The 18,020-nt window shown below is 42.5% G+C and overlaps 1 protein-coding gene across 1 annotated transcript; it reads right to left on the reverse strand.

The window, feature by feature from the left end:
* Window positions 1–2,435: 2,435 nt before the first annotated feature.
* On the reverse strand, window positions 2,436–11,525 carry LOC106587778 (uncharacterized). The gene is made up of 5 exons (XM_045708770.2): window positions 11,266–11,525; window positions 5,971–7,137; window positions 4,735–4,797; window positions 4,479–4,557; window positions 2,436–4,368 (listed from the first exon to the last, which is right to left on the reverse strand). Exons 1-5 carry the CDS (start codon window positions 11,351–11,353, stop codon window positions 4,188–4,190), a joined length of 1,578 nt encoding a protein of 525 aa, XP_045564726.2. The 5' UTR covers window positions 11,354–11,525; the 3' UTR covers window positions 2,436–4,187.
* Between the last annotated feature and the right edge of the window lie 6,495 nt (window positions 11,526–18,020).

Below are 18,020 nucleotides of genomic sequence, written 5' to 3' on the forward strand. Positions count from 1 at the left end.
TAGGTGAAACGTTTTGTAGTGAATCCAAAACAAATATGATCTCCCTGAGTGTTCTGCTCAGGGTTTCTATAACGATAGGAAAACCATATGCAAATGTAGAACTACGTTGTTTGTCCTTTTACTTTGGGTAGTAGTCTACTAGTCTCACAGAGATATCACCTTTCCAATATACGTATTGAATTGTTTGGTCTTTTTCAGGGAGGCAGAGATGTTAATACTCTTAATGCATACACAGAAGGATCCAGAAAATGGGACTGGAGAGAGAGGAAAAATAAGAGAAAAGAATGCTGTATTTTTCACCAATATGGACTGGCTGGTGTTATTTTATTGTTTGTTTTACGGTATCATTGTTACTTTTGTTATTAGGTTGACAAGAGGGAAAAGTCCAATTAAAGGTGTAGCTTTCTCAGAGTGGAATCAAGACAACAGGGGCAGGCATCAAAAGAGCTTTGGTGCTGGCAGCTACTGTATGTATGTATGTTAGCTGAATATCAGGTTATCAGGCAACGGTTTTCACAGCAGCTAAGTCCACTCCACCTATGCAAAATGCTCTTGAGTCTTGTCCAGACATAGCTTAACACTGTTAAACATCAGTGCTTCATAAATTCACTTTAAATGTTTCCTTTTTCAGTTTGGCTTTTTCCTCTTTTTATTTTTCTATGAATACCTGTTGAAATGTACATTTAGACCATTCTACTTCTGTCTATTTTCTATCCTTGATTTTGATTCAATGCACATATGGGTCCAAGAGCGTGTTGGAACATTTTTCCTCTTTGTTGTGTAATCTGTCTGATGTTGACTGTGTGAATGTGTGGTTCTAGAATCTGTGTGATGTTGACTGTGTGAATGTGTGGTTCTAGAATCTGTGTTATGTTGACTGTGTGAATGTGTGGTTCTAGAATCTGTCTGATGTTGACTGTGTGAATGTGTGGTTCTAGAATCTGTGTGATGTTGACTGTGTGAATGTGTGGTTCTAGAATCTGTGTGATGTTGACTGTGTGAATGTGTGGTTCTAGAATCTGTCTGATGTTGACTGTGTGAATGTGTGGTTCTAGAATCTGTCTGATGTTGACTGTGTGAATGTGTGGTTCTAGAATCTGTCTGATGTTGACTGTGTGAATGTGTGGTTCTAGAATCTGTGTGATGTTGACTGTGTGAATGTGTGGTTCTAGAATCTGTCTGATGTTGACTGTGTGAATGTGTGGTTCTAGAATCTGTCTGATGTTGACTGTGTGAATGTGTGGTTCTAGAATCTGTGTGATGTTGACTGTGTGAATGTGTGGTTCTAGAATCTGTCTGATGTTGACTGTGTGAATGTGTGGTTCTAGAATCTGTGTGATGTTGACTGTGTGAATGTGTGGTTCTAGAATCTGTCTGATGTTGACTGTGTGAATGTGTGGTTCTAGAATCTGTCTGATGTTGACTGTGTGAATGTGTGGTTCTAGAATCTGTGTGATGTTGACTGTGTGAATGTGTGGTTCTAGAATCTGTGTGATGTTGACTGTGTGAATGTGTGGTTCTAGAATCTGTCTGATGTTGACTGTGTGAATGTGTGGTTCTAGAATCTGTCTGATGTTGACTGTGTGAATGTGTGGTTCTAGAATCTGTCTGATGTTGACTGTGTGAATGTGTGGTTCTAGAATCTGTGTGATGTTGACTGTGTGAATGTGTGGTTCTAGAATCTGTCTGATGTTGACTGTGTGAATGTGTGGTTCTAGAATCTGTCTGATGTTGACTGTGTGAATGTGTGGTTCTAGAATCTGTGTGATGTTGACTGTGTGAATGTGTGGTTCTAGAATCTGTGTGATGTTGACTGTAAGAATGTGTGGTTCTAGAATCTGTGTGATGTTGACTGTGTGAATGTGTGGTTCTAGAATCTGTGTGATGTTGACTGTGTGAATGTGTGGTTCTAGAATCTGTGTGATGTTGACTGTGTGAATGTGTGGTTCTAGAATCTGTGTGATGTTGACTGTGTGAATGTGTGGTTCTAGAATCTGTCTGATGTTGACTGTGTGAATGTGTGGTTCTAGAATCTGTCTGATGTTGACTGTGTGAATGTGTGGTTCTAGAATCTGTGTTATGTTGACTGTGTGAATGTGTGGTTCTAGAATCTGTCTGATGTTGACTGTGTGAATGTGTGGTTCTAGAATCTGTGTGATGTTGACTGTGTGAATGTGTGGTTCTAGAATCTGTCTGATGTTGACTGTGTGAATGTGTGGTTCTATTATCTGTGTGATGTTGACTGTGTGAATGTGTGGTTCTAGAATCTGTGTGATATTGACTGTGTGAATGTGTGGTTCTAGAATCTGTGTGATGTTGACTGTGTGAATGTGTGGTTCTGTAATCTGTCTAATGTTGAATGTGTGAGTGAACTAAAGAAAGTATGAATTTAATTTGTCAAAAATGTACAAATATAATTTTCTCTGTCAGACAAATGGACTAAAAGTGTGGTAAAGTGTTTTACTACTTCTTGTGTACATATAATTATGGAAACCAATAAATGTTGAAATAAAAAATTCAAAACTGATACTTTCTTTCATGACTTATAGAGTAGCAAAGCATGGTAGTAGTAGTTGTAGTTAAACCCTAGTAGCTGTAGTTAGTGCTCAGTTTAAAATGATCTGCAGTACACTTTATATGAACAGACATGGAAATAGAAGGGAGAAACTACATTTGGTAACCATTTAGTGTAGCTGACTAATGAAGTGTTGTAATGATTTAAAAATGCATCCGTTATACTGTAGCAGTAGCTATGCAATGAGAATCATACAACTGTCTAACACTAGAAGAACACTGAGTGCTTAAAACAAATCAACATGAAGTATAAAGTATATTATACTTACTATAACTCACATACCGGCATTCATCTGAATAATATGTAATGCCACAAGTCAGCAGGATTTTACACCCCGTGGAAATGCTGTGAAAAGCTGGGCTCTAAGTAGGTTGGTATTAAGACTTCACTTTCTACTATACTTGACTTATTCTGTCTGTGTAGCACTTATGTGAGTCCCTGAGTGTACGTATCACTATGAAACATCTAGAAAGACATTCATTTATATTCTGTAAGGATTCTGTATTTTCTTTTACAGGATGATCATAAACATGTACACAAATAAGATTTGTTGATAAAAAAAATTGTGCAATATCAAAACAAAAACAACAACAACAACAACACCACCAACAACAACACCAATAACAACAACAACACCACCAACAACAACACCAATAACAACAACACTGGTCGGTGAGTGAGAATTAGTAATTCAGTATGACCTTGTTTGTAACTTTAATAATATACATAATGTCAACAGAGATATAGCAACGTGTTTATCCATAGCCCATCGGTACAGGTGTTTATCAACCTGACTTATCTGGGCTACCAAAGGTCAAAGGGACAGTTCAAACTCACACGCCACAGACGTGTCCCGCGTACATTCTATAATGTCTCCATTCATAGTCATAGAATCCTGTATCACTAGCTACAGATGTAGGGTCTTAATTTGATCACCCGGTTGTTGCAGCAAATTTCCTGCAAGGTAGGAAATGCAAACTTGTAGTTATTCAAAGTTTAAAAAGAGTTCTAAAGTTTGTCATTTCCACTTAAAAATGTCAGACTTGATTTGCCGTAACTACAAAATGCATTATCAACCTCTACAAAAATGTCCATTAATTATAATCCACACAATAATTCACATTTCCAGTTGCTGCAGGATTATTTTCCTGCTGTGAGAAATCTTTCCATGACATAGACTGACCAGGTGAATCCAGGTGAAAGCCATGATTCCTTATTGATGTCACTTGTTAAATTCACTTCAATCAGTGTAGAAGAAGGGGAGGAGACTGGATTGTGCTTTGAGACAATTGAGACATGGATTGTGTATGTGTGCCATTCAGAGGGTGAATGGACAAGACAAAATATTAAGTGCCTTTGAACGGGGTAGGTGCCAGGTGTACCCGTTTGTGTCAAGAACTACAACGCTGCTGGGTTTTTCACACTCAACAGTTTCCCGTGTGTGTCAAGAATGGGGGGGGGGAGGGGGTCCACCCATTATGCCACCCATAATGCCACCCATTATGCCACCCATTATGCCACCATTGACTAAAATGGGGAGACCCGTTCCATTCTATTTCTAAGGTGCCAGTTGTTCTTATTTTGTCCCCGTTCTGCATCTCCTTGGTCCGTCTCAGTCCAGCGGCTCTTTCTCTGGGACGTCCTCCAGAAGTATAACAGTGTACTCTCCAGCGTGGACATTTTCCCTTGGCCTCTCTTTAGACAGAAACCTCTCCATTTCCCGCTCCGCCTTCTCATCTCCTGAGCTCGCTCTGGCGACCTTCTTCTCAGATGCCTGGGCCGGTGCATTCCACCTGCAACATGATTTGACATGGTTTAATTCCATGGTTTGTAACTAAGTGACAACATGTTTCAATCTCATGAACATATTTTCCAGGATGGGTTTGAAAGTGGTGGATTTTACCTGTCTCTGGTACCTATGGCAACACAGATTACGACCAAGACGGCAACGCCTGCGACGAAGGCAACGATGATCAACCAACCTGGAGGAGGAGAAGAAGACGAAGCAGACAGTGAGTGGAAGTGACCGTGTCTACTGGGTCCTCTAGTATATTCATAAAACATTGTCTTCAAATTTAAACTGCAAAAAGGAGCAGAACGTTCCCTCATTTATCAGTAGCATATCTTGTTAGCTGGGCATGTATGATTCAGGAACTGACCCGATGTATATGAATCATGTTGTCCGGATGGGGTTGGTTTTACAGCAGCTGCATCATGAAGAACTGTGGAAATAGAGATAGATTAACTACAATATACACTCAAAGAGATGTGTTCAATACTAACATAAAAGTTATGTTCTCATTAGAGCAGGTATATAGACCTGCCAGAGTGCTGACTATTACGACAATGGACATGCCCTAGCCCACTCTGCTAACAGATACAATGGACATGCCCTAGTCCACACTGCTAACAGATACAATGGACATGCCCTAGCCCACTCTGCTAACAGATACAATGGACGTGCCCTAGCCCACTCTGCTAACAGATACAATGGACGTGCCCTAGCCCACACTGCTAACAGATACAATGGACATGCCCTAGCCCACTCTGCTAACAGATACAATGGACATTCCCTAGCCCACACTGCTAACAGATACAATGGACATGCCCTAGCCCACACTGCTAACAGATACAATGGACATGCCCTAGCCCACACTGCTAACAGATACAATGGACATGCCCTAGCTCACACTGCTAACAGATACAATGGACATGCCCTAGCCCACACTGCTAACAGATACAATGGACATGCCCTAGCCCACTCTGCTAACAGATACAATGGACATGCCCTAGCCCACTCTGCTAACAGATACAATGGACATGCCCTAGCCCACACTGCTAACAGATACAATGGACATGCCCTAGCCCACTCTGTAACAGATACAATGGACATGCCCTAGCCCACACTGCTAACAGATACAATGGACATGCCCTAGCCCACACTGCTAACAGATACAATGGACATGCCCTAGCCCACACTGCTAACAGATACAATGGACATGCCCTACCCCACACTGCTAACAGATACAATGGACATGCCCTAGCCCACTCTGCTAACAGATACAATGGACATGCCCTAGCCCACACTGCTAACAGATACAATGGACATGCCCTAGCCCACACTGCTAACAGATACAATGGACATGCCCTAGCCCACTCTGCTAACAGATACAATGGACATGCCCTAGCCCACACTGCTAACAGATACAATGGGACGTATTCAGACTTGACAACCTAATATCTTTGTGTAAGCCTTCCATTGACATCAATGAATGATTTACGCAGAAGTATGAGTAAAGTACAAGGATCTCAATTCTGAATGCCACTATTATGAACACAAGAACTTTGAAGGGACAGAATATTGGTACACTTCTCCTGGATTAACAGTACTGTACCTGTAAAGGTATCCACTGCCGGTTCCTCCCTTGGTAGAACAAGCCTATTGGTGCCTTGAATTCTTGTCTTTGTTTCAATTAATGGCTTATCGACTAGGGAATTGTATGTTTGGTCCTCCTCACCAGCAGGGGCTGCTACTGTGGTGCTACTCTGAGGCAGGAATCCCGACCCTGACCCTTCGATGTCTGAATTCATCCTGACTGTTGTAGGTGCAGCAGAACTGGTGGTTGAGGTGAAGGCCAGCTCTGTATTCATCTTTGCAGCCCCGCCTTCCTCCAAGTCTGTCATACTGGTTAGGTTAGAACTAGGTGTATGGCTGGTCCCTCGACTTTGGCTAGGTCTGGAGGTGGTACTAAAGCTTGGATCAAGGCTAAGAGGTAACAGGTCTTCTTCTTCAAACTCTGAGATGGGACTATGGCTGGGGCTGGGATCTGGTACACGACTAGGGCTGGGGACAAAGTTTGGTCTGAATATATCGTCCTTGAACTCCTCTAGCTCTGTTGTGGTGCTAGCATCATGAGTTGGATAAGGACTGGGGCTGGGGTTAGGGTCAAGGATTGCGTTAACATCCTCCAAATCCATCTGAAAATCTGTGGTGGGGTTAAACTCTGCTGTGGGGACAAACTCTGCTGTGGGGAGAAACTCTGCTGTGGGGACAAACTCTGCTGTGGGGACAAACTCTACTGTGGGGCTTTCAGTATCCAGGATCAGGCCCATTTCATCTTCCTCTGATGAATCAGGTCTATCACTTGGATTGGAATCATAGTCGTACTTTTCATAATTGTCCTCTGTGTTGCTTTGACTGGGACGAGGAGTTGGACTGGGGTGAGGAATTGGACTGGAGCGGAGGTTAAAGTTAGGTTTAAGGTTGGCGTCAAACAGCTCCCCTTCGTCGTCTTGTCCCGAAGTGGAGTCTTTCATGCTGCCTTCTGTAGTGCTGCCCTCTGTCTCATCTGTGCTGCCCTCCTCTGGGTCAAAGGTGGGCAGCTGGTCTTCCGGGTCAGATGTCACAGGGTCAGGGGTCACCAGATGATCTAGGTCCAGTGTTTCATCACTGCTGGATGTTCCATTGTTGGCATCCGGGGGACCCACTACAAGCTTATTGAAGAACTTGAAAGTTTCCCCAAGAAAATCTCCAGCAGCCAGAGCTGGAAGTTCTGTCGAGGCTGTGACGAAGAGAAGAAAAGACCTTAGCTCAATAATTACCTACTAACGTCATGTCCTGACCTTTACAGTAGAGGAAAATTACTGAGCTTTGATGTCTTTGCATGACAAAGGAAGGCCTGGGAGTATCGTGGCCTTTCAGGCTCCTCCCTGGAGTACCTGTGTGAACCTGTCGTGTTCTGACTAACCATACAGGAAACATAAATATTAACTGGGATGACTAATCGTCTGCCTTTGTGTGTGATAGAGGCAGTTTCATCAAATCATTCGGTTCTATTGAACCGCAAAATCAACACACCCAAGCCTTTAAATAAACAATGTCTTGGCTTGTCTCTTTTCCCTGTTCTGTTGCCATAATTAGTCAACAGTGCTACTTCAAAAGAGTTTAGGATAGGCTTTGAAGAGGTGCCCAAATGTTATGCCCCAACAGAGGCATTCACGTGAATACGGTGTGCATATATCTTTTTCCTGCAAGAGGGCGTACTAGGGAGCTAACCAGGGATACACTCTTAGCAGTAAAGATGCCTGGAAGAACCTTTTGGGTTGCCACACCGGCAGGACCTTTCCAGTTCAAAAAGGTTATTGGAACCCCACCGGAACCTTTTTGTGATGGGAGGGGTTCCATTTTGAACCTTTTTAATAATATATTTTAGAGCTGGCAGCCTATGAGAAGACTGGAGGCGTGGCTTATTGGAAGTGTGGCTTTCAGATAATTTTTTGGGGGCACCCGTTAGAGTAAATGTCATTCCTATTCACCATGTTCAGTTTGTACACTGCAAATGTAATTATTTCTTCAATATTTATGCATATTCTAATATAATATGAATAATATAAACATTGCTGATTAAATATAGTAATAAAGTAGTAACTATTCCAACTTTGCGATTTTCATAGGCTCTTGACTGAGGAAGTCATTCACCTCTGTAAGCTTCCTTGAACAACAGAACAGATGAACAGAAATTACATTTACTCAAACCGGTGACCCAACAAGATATATCTTAAAGCCACACCCCTATTAAGCCACGCCTCCACTCCAGGGTTCCTCCTGGAACCTGTTGCTACATTGAAACATTAAAGGTTCCAACAAGAACCCCTCAACTAAACAAAGGTGCAAATATGAGCCATTGACTAGCAATGGTTCCTTGAGAAACTCAGGGGTTCCTTGAGGATCTCCAGGGGTTCCTTGAGGATCTCCAGGGGTTCCTTGAGGATCTCCTGGGTTCGTCAAGTCACCACTAATTCTAAGTGTGTACAGTGGAGAGAGGGGGTACTAGGGAGCTAACCAGGGATACTGTTGCCCAATCCCAAACTTATCTCTAACCCCTTTCCTTAGGTATTTGTTGAATTCTCCATAGGATCTTAACTGTTTCATTGAATGTTGAGTATCATTAAATACTGTTTTCAAACAAAAGGAGAAGTAACTGCTCTTAACTTTGTCATTGTTCTTAAAATTTGACATCAAATACATTATCCTGTATGTCAAGCAATCTCAGGCCTCCATTTCTAACACACTTGTGAACAGTTTTACCTGTATGAGGTTTCTTCCTGTCCAATAACAGTTTTACCTGTATGAGGTTTCTCCCTGTCCAATAACAGTTTTACCTGTATGAGGTTTCTTCCTGTCCAATAACAGTTTTACCTGTATGAGGTTTCTCCCTGTCCAATAACAGTTTTACCTGTATGAGGTTTCTTCCTGTCCAATAACAGTTTTACCTGTATGAGGTTTCTCCCTGTCCAATAACAGTTTTACCTGTATGAGGTTTCTCCCTGTCCAATAACAGTTTTACCTGTATGAGGTTTCTTCCTGTCCAATAACAGTTTTACCTGTATGAGGTTTCTTCCTGTCCAATAACAGTTTTACCTGTATGAGGTTTCTTCCTGTCCAATAACAGTTTTACCTGTATGAGGTTTCTCCCTGTCCAATAACAGTTTTACCTGTATGAGGTTTCTCCCTGTCCAATAACAGTTTTACCTGTATGAGGTTTCTTCCTGTCCAATGACAGTTTTACCTGTATGAGGTTTCTCCCTGTCCAATAACAGTTTTACCTGTATGAGGTTTCTCCCTGTCCAATAACAGTTTTACCTGTATGAGGTTTCTTCCTGTCCAATAACAGTTTTACCTGTATGAGGTTTCTCCCTGTCCAATAACAGTTTTACCTATATGAGGTTTCTCCCTTCTCACCCAAGCTTGTATGAAACTCACCAAAGCACTTTGGTTTCACAGAAATTCAGGATATACACATTAATGCACCTGCTGGAACAGCTCAGCAATTGCTACAAAGACTGCTGTGTGTCTGTCTACGTGGGGAGGGGGGGACTTAGGCACTAAACATGTAAATAATAGGTCCCCCTGTATTCACTGAGCTAGAGAACAGGTAGGTTTGAAACACGATGAAGCTCTCCGGGGAAGTAGAAAAGTGCAGACTCATCAGACGAGGATAGGATTACTTGAATTCCATAAGCCTGTGTTCAGATACAACAGGAGGTCTTAGACAGTGACCCATTTTACTTGGCTGCACAATCAATGGCCAGCTGGGGATGCTTTAATAACCCAGATTAATACACAATCAATGGCCAGCTGGGGATGCTTTAATAACCCAGATTAATGCACAACCAATGGCCAGCTGGGGATGCTTTAATAACCCAGATTAATGCACAACCAATGGCCAGCTGGGGATGCTTTAATAACCCAGATTAATACACAACCAATGGCCAGCTGGGGATGCTTTAATAACCCAGATTAATACACAACCAATGGCCAGCTGGGGATGCTTTAATAACCCAGATTAATACACAACCAATGGCCAGCTGGGGATGCTTTAATAACCCAGATTAATGCACAACCAATGGCCAGCTGGGGATGCTTTAATAACCCAGATTAATACACAACCAATGGCCAGCTGGTGATGCTTTAATAACCCAGATTAATGCACAACCAATGGCCAGCTGGGGATGCTTTAATAACCCAGATTAATGCACAACCAATGGCCAGCTGGTGATGCTTTAATAACCCAGATTAATGCACAACCAATGGCCAGCTGGGGAAGCTTTAATAACCCAGATTAATGCACAACCAATGGCCAGCTGGGGAAGCTTTAATAACCCAGATTAATGCACAACCAATGGCCAGCTGGGGAAGCTTTAATAACCCAGATTAATGTCTCCTCAAATCCAGTTATACAAAATACAGTCGGGCCCATAATTATTGACATCCTTGATAAAGAGGAGCAAAAAAGACTGTATAAAATAAACAATATAAATACAGAGCTATATTGTATGCTCCCAAACATTTTTTAATTATATTATTTTATACTAATACAATGACTCAGAGAAAGATATTTTGTTCAAGAAAGTAAAAAAATATATACTGTACTGAATTAAATTGGACTGTACTGTACTGTGCTGAATTAAACTCCATTGGACTGTACTGTGCTGAATTAAACTCCATTGGATTGTACTGTACCATGCTGAATTAAACTCCATTGAACTTTATGGTACTGTGCTGAATTAAACTCCATTGAACTGTACTGTACTGTGCTGAATTAAACTCCATTAAACTGTACTGTACCATGCTGAATTAAACTCCATTGAACTGTACTGTACTGTGCTGAATTAATCTCCATTGAACTGTACTGTACCATGCTGAATTAAACTCCATTGGATTGTACTGTACCATGCTGAATTAAACTCCATTGAACTGTACTGTACCATGCTGAATTAAACTCCATTGAACTGTACTGTACTGTGCTGAATTAAACTCCACTGGGCTGTACTGTACTGTGCTGAATTAAACTCCACTGGACTGTACTGTACTGTGCTGCCCAAACTTGTGAAACATAGACGTCTTTTCAACGTTTGGAATATAAGGCTTCTAGGTGTCTTTTAAACGTAATTTAGCTTACTGGGTACGTTGTTACAATGGGGATGGTTGTCAGACTGTGACAAGCAACCCCAACCATAATATCTGATCTTGTTTAATGTGAACACAATTTCTCATGCAATTTTACATTTGGATGGCCCTGGGAATTGAACCCACAACCCTGGCATTGCAAGCACCATATGTTACCAACTGAGCCATAGAGCAGGGTTTTGCTCATTTGGTCCTGGGACAGTAATACATTGTTACTCACCAGGAACAGGGTTGGACTGAACAGGTGCCAGAAGTCCCAAAATGACCCCAAGCAGTAGAGTCCACATCCTGAGATCAGAGATAGGCATCGAGGGAGAGATGAGAGAACGTGTACTGCTGTGCTCTGTGCTTCTGTTCCCAAGAAGGCTGGCTTGTTTTCCTAGGAGTGTCTGTGGGATGACTCAAGTGGTTTGAAGGGTGTAGCTCAACTTTTATATACTGAGATGCGAGTCACGTCAGTGCATCATCGATGACTAGTGACAGTCGATTGGTTGGCGGAGGTGGGCTAGAACACAGAACACACCCTCTCTTTCAAAAACTCTCCCTCTCTGGCTTTCTCCCTCTTTCGATCTCTTTCTTACACACACACACACACACACACACACACACACACACACACACACACACACACACACACACACACACACACACACACATACACTCTTTCTCTCTCTTTAACTATCCATATCTCGCTTTCTCACATTACCAATAGGAAACTTTTTTTTTTTATCCAACCATATTAATCATGACCAAATATTTAGGAACAGGTTGTCATTTCATGGAGTCTGTGAAGGACGAAACCACATGGAAAAAATGGTAAGCAAGTTAGATAAAAAAAAAAAAGATTTTCACCAAGTCAAATGAATGTATTAATATGTTTCATGGTGCTTGTATCTAAACCAAAGTAGATCGTTTTAAGATTGTTTTACAGATGTAGGATCTTAATTTGATCACCCTGTTTCAGGAGAACTTTTAAAACGTGTAGTGTATTTGAGGTTTAAAAAGCCTTCTGAAGTTTGTAATTTAAACTTTTAAATGTCATACTTGATTTCCCCTTACAAATAATGTATCAACAGCTGCAAATATCCATTAATTATAATCCACATAATATTTCACTTTTTCTGTTGGTGCAAGATTATTTACCTGCTGTAGAAAACTGGCTCAAATATGAGGTCCTAAACCTAGCAGGAAAGTGCATCCTTGTAGCTGTGTGGATATAGTCTATATGTTTGCCTCGGGGTAAGTTGAGCCAATAGCCACCACAGCCCATACAAATTATGATTGTATTTTGTTGATTACATTTGGTCAGTTTTATATGCATAGTGTTTTTGCGATATGTCATGCATATGAACTCAAGATAGTGCATTTGTATTGTTACAGAGCAGACATCATCATGTCCCATGTATACAAACGTAAAACAAGCAGTGGTCTAGTCCCCCTTGACGTTGTTGAGAGAGGAAGTGAGAGAAGGGAAGAAGTCCTTTGGAGCAGCAGCAAAGATAGAGTAGCAGAGGAACACAAATTCATATCTGATGACATGGAGTCTCACAGATCAGTCTCATGGGCTTAGTAGCCTCAAACCCAGAAAACTTGTCTACGAATTGGCACATCAAAACAACATCCCTGTCCCAGACAACTGGTCAAGAAATGGAAGGGTAAGTGATATTGAACAGAGAGAATCTATATCTGAATGTATGCATACATTTAAGATATACAATATACCACAACCCCATTCCATGAATGAAACTTTGACCTACCAGCACCATCACCCCCAATGTCACAGGACACCATTACTCACTTACCCCAAGGCAGCTCAACTTCCTCTGTCCCTATGCTCAACCTACCCCATACCCACTGTTATGCCAATAGACCAAGCAATGTTTTCAAAACTGTTATGTTTACATACATGATGATTATTTCCAGGGATACACAACATCCTGAAATATATGTACTGTAGATATCTTTGTTAGAAAGAATGCTATATTTCACTTGACGTAGTGATGCTGAATGTAAAAAATGACTCAACATGCCCCATTCTTCTCTATAGTCATTAAGCTGCAGTACCTGATGGGAATAGAGGGTCTTTGGTGGCCATCAGGAAGTCAGGATAACTCAGTAGAGGGTCTTTGGTGGCCCAGTCAGGACCAACAGGAAGTCAGGATAACTCAGTAGAGGGTCTTTGGTGGCCCAGTCAGGACCAACAGGAAGTCAGGATAACTCAGTAGAGGGTCTTTGGTGGCCCAGTCAGGACCAACAGGAAGTCAGGATAACTCAGTAGAGGGTCTTTGGTGGCCCAGTCAGGAGCAACAGGAAGTCAGGATAACTCAGTAGAGGGTCTTTGGTGGCCCAGTCAGGAGCAACAGGAAGTCAGGATAACTCAGTAGAGGGTCTTTGGTGGCCCAGTCAGGAGCAACAGGAAGTCAGGATAACTCAGTAGAGGGTCTTTGGTGGCCCAGTCAGGAGCAACAGGAAGTCAGGATAACTCAGTAGAGGGTCTTTGGTGGCCCAGTCAGGAGCAACAGGAAGTCAGGATGACTCAGTAGAGGGTCTTTGGTGGCCCAGTCAGGAGCAACAGGAAGTCAGGATAACTCAGTAGAGGGTCTTTGGTGACCCAGTCAGGAGCAACAGGAAGTCAGGATAACTCAGTAGAGGGTCTTTGGTGGCCCAGTCAGGAGCAACAGGAAGTCAGGATAACTCAGTAGAGGGTCTTTGGTGGCCCAGTCAGGACCAACAGGAAGTCAGGATGACTCAGTAGACCAGGCCTGGACAACTCCAGTCCTCAGGGGTCTGATTGGTGTCACACTTTTCCCCCAGTCCCAGCTAACACACCTGACTCCAATAGTCAACTCATCTTGATCTTCAGTTGAAAATGCAATCAGTTTAAATCAGGCGTGTTTGCTAGAGATGGGGGAAAAGTGTGACACCAATCAGGCCGCCGAGGACTGGAATTGCCCAGGCCTGCAGTAGAGGGTCTTTGGTGGCCGAGTCAGGACCAACAGGAAGCCGAGATGACTCAGTAGCAGCACCTACGTAGAGAGGTGTGTTTCTCAGATGACTAAACATGTGTGGGCTGGGTAGTAGACACCTGTCCTGTCTCGTCCACCACACCCCCCTCTGTCTTAAAGCAGAATTGTCATCACTTCCTGGTCTGGGTACTAAGGCCTTTGAAGCTTTAGACAACCTGAGAGAAAACAAAAGGCACAGGGCCTGCTCCTGCACGCACACACACCTCCCATGTGTAACGTGTTGCTTCCGTCTCTCTCCTTCCCTCAACCTGGGCTTCAACCAGGGACTCTGAACACATTGACAAAAGCATTGTTACCTATCTCTCTCCACAAAAGCCATGGGAAAACAAGTGACGTCAATGATTGAAACGCTATTGGTCATACAGCTAACGAGCTAGCCATTTCACACCGGTTACACATGCATGTATGCTGAAGCACACACACACACACACACACACACACACACACACACACACACACACACACACACACACACACACACACACACACACACACAAGCATGCACACACACACACACATGTGCATGCCTGTGCGTACACACAGACACAGGGATGGAGGGATGCATGACATTCACACATGCACAAAGACAGACAGAATTGACCCATGTGTGACTGAAATACATGTTTTTATTTCTTTTTCACCAGAAAGAGATGTCCATAACATTGAAGGATGATGGGGAAAGAGATGTCCATAACATTGAAGGATGATGGGGAAAGAGATGTCCATAACATGGAAGGAGGGTGGGGAAAGAGATGTCCATAACATGGACGAATGATGGGGAAAGAGATGTCCATAACATGGAAGGAGGGTGGGGAAAGAGATGTCCATAACATGGACGGATGATGGGGAAAGAGATGTCCATAACATGGACAGATGATGGGGAAAGAGATGTCTGTAACATGGACGGATGATGGGGAAAGAGATGTCCATAACATGGAAGGAGGGTGGGGAAAGAGATGTCTGTAACATGGATGGATGATGGGGAAAGAGATGTCCATAATATGGACAGATGATGGGGAAAGAGATGTCCATAATATGGACGGATGATGGGGAAAGTGATGTCCGTAACATGGAAGGATGATGGGGAAAGAGATGTCCATAATATGGACGGATGATGGGGAAAGAGATGTCCATAACATGGAAGGATGATGGGGAAAGAGATGTCCATAATATGGACAGATGATGGGGAAAGAGATGTCCATAATATGGACGGATGATGGGGAAAGTGATGTCCGTAACATGGAAGGATGATGGGGAAAGAGATGTCCATAATATGGACGGATGATGGGGAAAGAGATGTCCATAACATGGAAGGAGGATGGGGAAAGAGATGTCTGTAACATGGACGGATGATGGGGAAAGAGATGTCCATAATATGGACAGATGATGGGGAAAGAGATGTCCATAATATGGACGGATGATGGGGAAAGTGATGTCCGTAACATGGAAGGATGATGGGGAAAGAGATGTCCATAATATGGACGGATGATGGGGAAAGAGATGTCCATAACATGGAAGGAGGATGGGGAAAGAGATGTCTGTAACATGGACGGATGATGGGGAAAGAGATGTCCGTAACATGGACGGATGATGGGGAAAGAGATGTCCATAACATGGACGGATGATGGTGAAAGAGATGTCTGTAACATGGAAGGATGATGGGGAAAGAGATGTCTGTAACATGGAAGGAGGGTGGGGAAAGAGATGTCTGGAGCATGGAAGGATGATGGGGAAAGAGATGTCTGTAACATGGAAGGATGATGGGGAAAGAGATGTCTGTAACATGGAAGGATGATGGGGAAAGAGATGTCTGTAACATGGAAGGATGATGGGGAAAGAGATGTCTGTAACATGGAAGGATGATGGGGAAAGAGATGTCTGTAACATGGAAGGATGATGGGGAAAGAGATGTTTGTAACATGGAAGGATGATGGGGAAAGAGATGTCTGTAACATGGAAGGATGATGGTGAAAGAGATGTCCGTAATATGTAAGGAGGGTGGGGAAAGAGATGTCCATAACATGGACGGATGATGGGGAATGAGATGTCTGTAACATGGAAGGAGGATGTGGAAATTATCGTTAATCCTGTGGGGAATTTCCAAACATGCTTCTTATTGACTGAAGTTTCCTGTATGTGGTTACTTGTGGCTACACTGTGCGTCTGTGTGTGTTCGTGCCAGATGACAAGTGAAACACTTCCACCACAGTGAGCATCACTAAAGGCTGACGGGTCGGGACCATGTAGAGCAGCACTAATAGAGAGATACAAGTGGTAGTGGATAAGGATCAGCCACCACAGGTCTGTCTGGCAAGAACTAATCAGATGTCTTCAGAACAGGTTTATTGCAGATATTGGGTTCAACACGCCACACTCCTAAAAGTTGTTCAATGGAAAGATACAAGAAAATAATAAGCATAAATAGGGGCTTCCAGACAACGTACGGAGCACAGCCAAATACACACAGCTAGTAGTACACACTGACAGAACAAAGGCCCAGTTACTGGTAAGCATATATACAATTGAAACATGACTGCCATGTAACTAAGGTCTGTGCATGTGCACAAGACCACGACCAACGTGGAATAGCAACTGCACCACAAGCGAAGGCACAGGCTAATTAGGCTACATACATACATCATAAGGCTATACACAGTACATGGTAGCATGAGGCTACATAAAGACTGTAAATGTACATAAACACAGCTCTACGCATAAACAGACAACATAAACAGAATATATTTCCCTTGAAACGGTACATGTGAGCTTCATCACCAAGCCTAATGAGCTAGCGTTAGTGGCTCACATTCTGGCTGAGCTGGCTAGCAGTAACATGACACACATGACAGGAAAATACCTGAAACATATGGTGAATATCAACTTGACCGCCTTAGCAACATCTTGATAACAAACATGGTCATCTCCCATCTATTTCTGATGTCCTTCCAGCTGGATTTCTATTTGCCATATATATTTTAACTGCTGTTTCACAGAGGTTCTGAACCTATATACTTTTTATGGACACGGTATATTTAAAATTAGTTATCTTGTTGTTATTAGTCCCACCCTTCTATCTTTAACACCATCCAGTTTTGATTTCTATTTGCCATATATTTTTTCAACTGTGCTGTGATGTTTCACAAAAGTTCTGAACATTTCTATTCTCATAGTTTCTACAGATTGTAAATTAAAGATAAACATTGTTGCTAAAATAATTATTGAGTCCATTCACTTCTGACCGCGATCTCACTCTGAAGACAGGAGCGAGGTTCAGTGAGGTGCACAGGGAATGGCAGACTGTGATTGGCTGATACAAGTGGGGTCTTGTAGGTACCACTAATGAGAACAAGTACAACTAACTACTAGATTAGGGTTGATGTAACTGCTACATAAGAGCTGGCCTTTTTAACACCAAGTATCACCGTAGTATCACCATAGTATCACCGTAGTATCACTGTATTATCACCATACTATCACCGTAGTATCACCATACTATCACCGTAGTAGTATCACCATACTATCACCGTAGTATCACCATACTATCACCGTAGTATCACCATACTATCACCGTAGTATCACCATAGTATCACCATACTATCACCGTAGTATCACCATACTATCACCGTAGTATCACCATACTATCACCGTAGTATACTATCACCGTAGTATCACCATAGTATCACCATACTATCACCGTAGTATCACCATACTATCACCGTAGTATCACCGTAGTACCACCATAGTATCACCATTGTATACATTAAGACTGTGTCTAAATCTGTTATCTGTTCTTTGTCAGTAAACTCAGCTTTGGTGAACGTGCCTGTTACCATGCCTTTAAATATCCACTCCCTAAGTGGCGGCCTAAGCCTTCAGCATGCAACGATCCAATGCCTGTCACTTGTCCCTGTCACTTCTGTCAACACAAGGCGTTTTATCCTGTCTGATG

Source organism: Salmo salar, chromosome 26 (assembly GCF_965601325.2).
Source record: "Salmo salar chromosome 26, fSalSal1, whole genome shotgun sequence".
NCBI lineage: Eukaryota > Metazoa > Chordata > Actinopteri > Salmoniformes > Salmonidae > Salmo > Salmo salar.

What these genes read in the sequence shown, in the direction of transcription:
- LOC106587778 (XM_045708770.2), bottom strand. Translation starts at nt 11,353, where the DNA reads ATGCCTATCTCTGATCTCAGGATGTGGACTCTACTGCTTGGGGTCATT. An exon ending in TCAGTCCAACCCTGTTCCTG is followed by an intron (nt 7,138 to 11,265) that starts GTGAGTAACAAT and finishes TCTTCGTCACAG; the next exon opens with CCTCGACAGAACTTCCAGCT. An exon ending in GGCAGTGGATACCTTTACAG is followed by an intron (nt 4,798 to 5,970) that starts GTACAGTACTGT and finishes CTATTTCCACAG; the next exon opens with TTCTTCATGATGCAGCTGCT.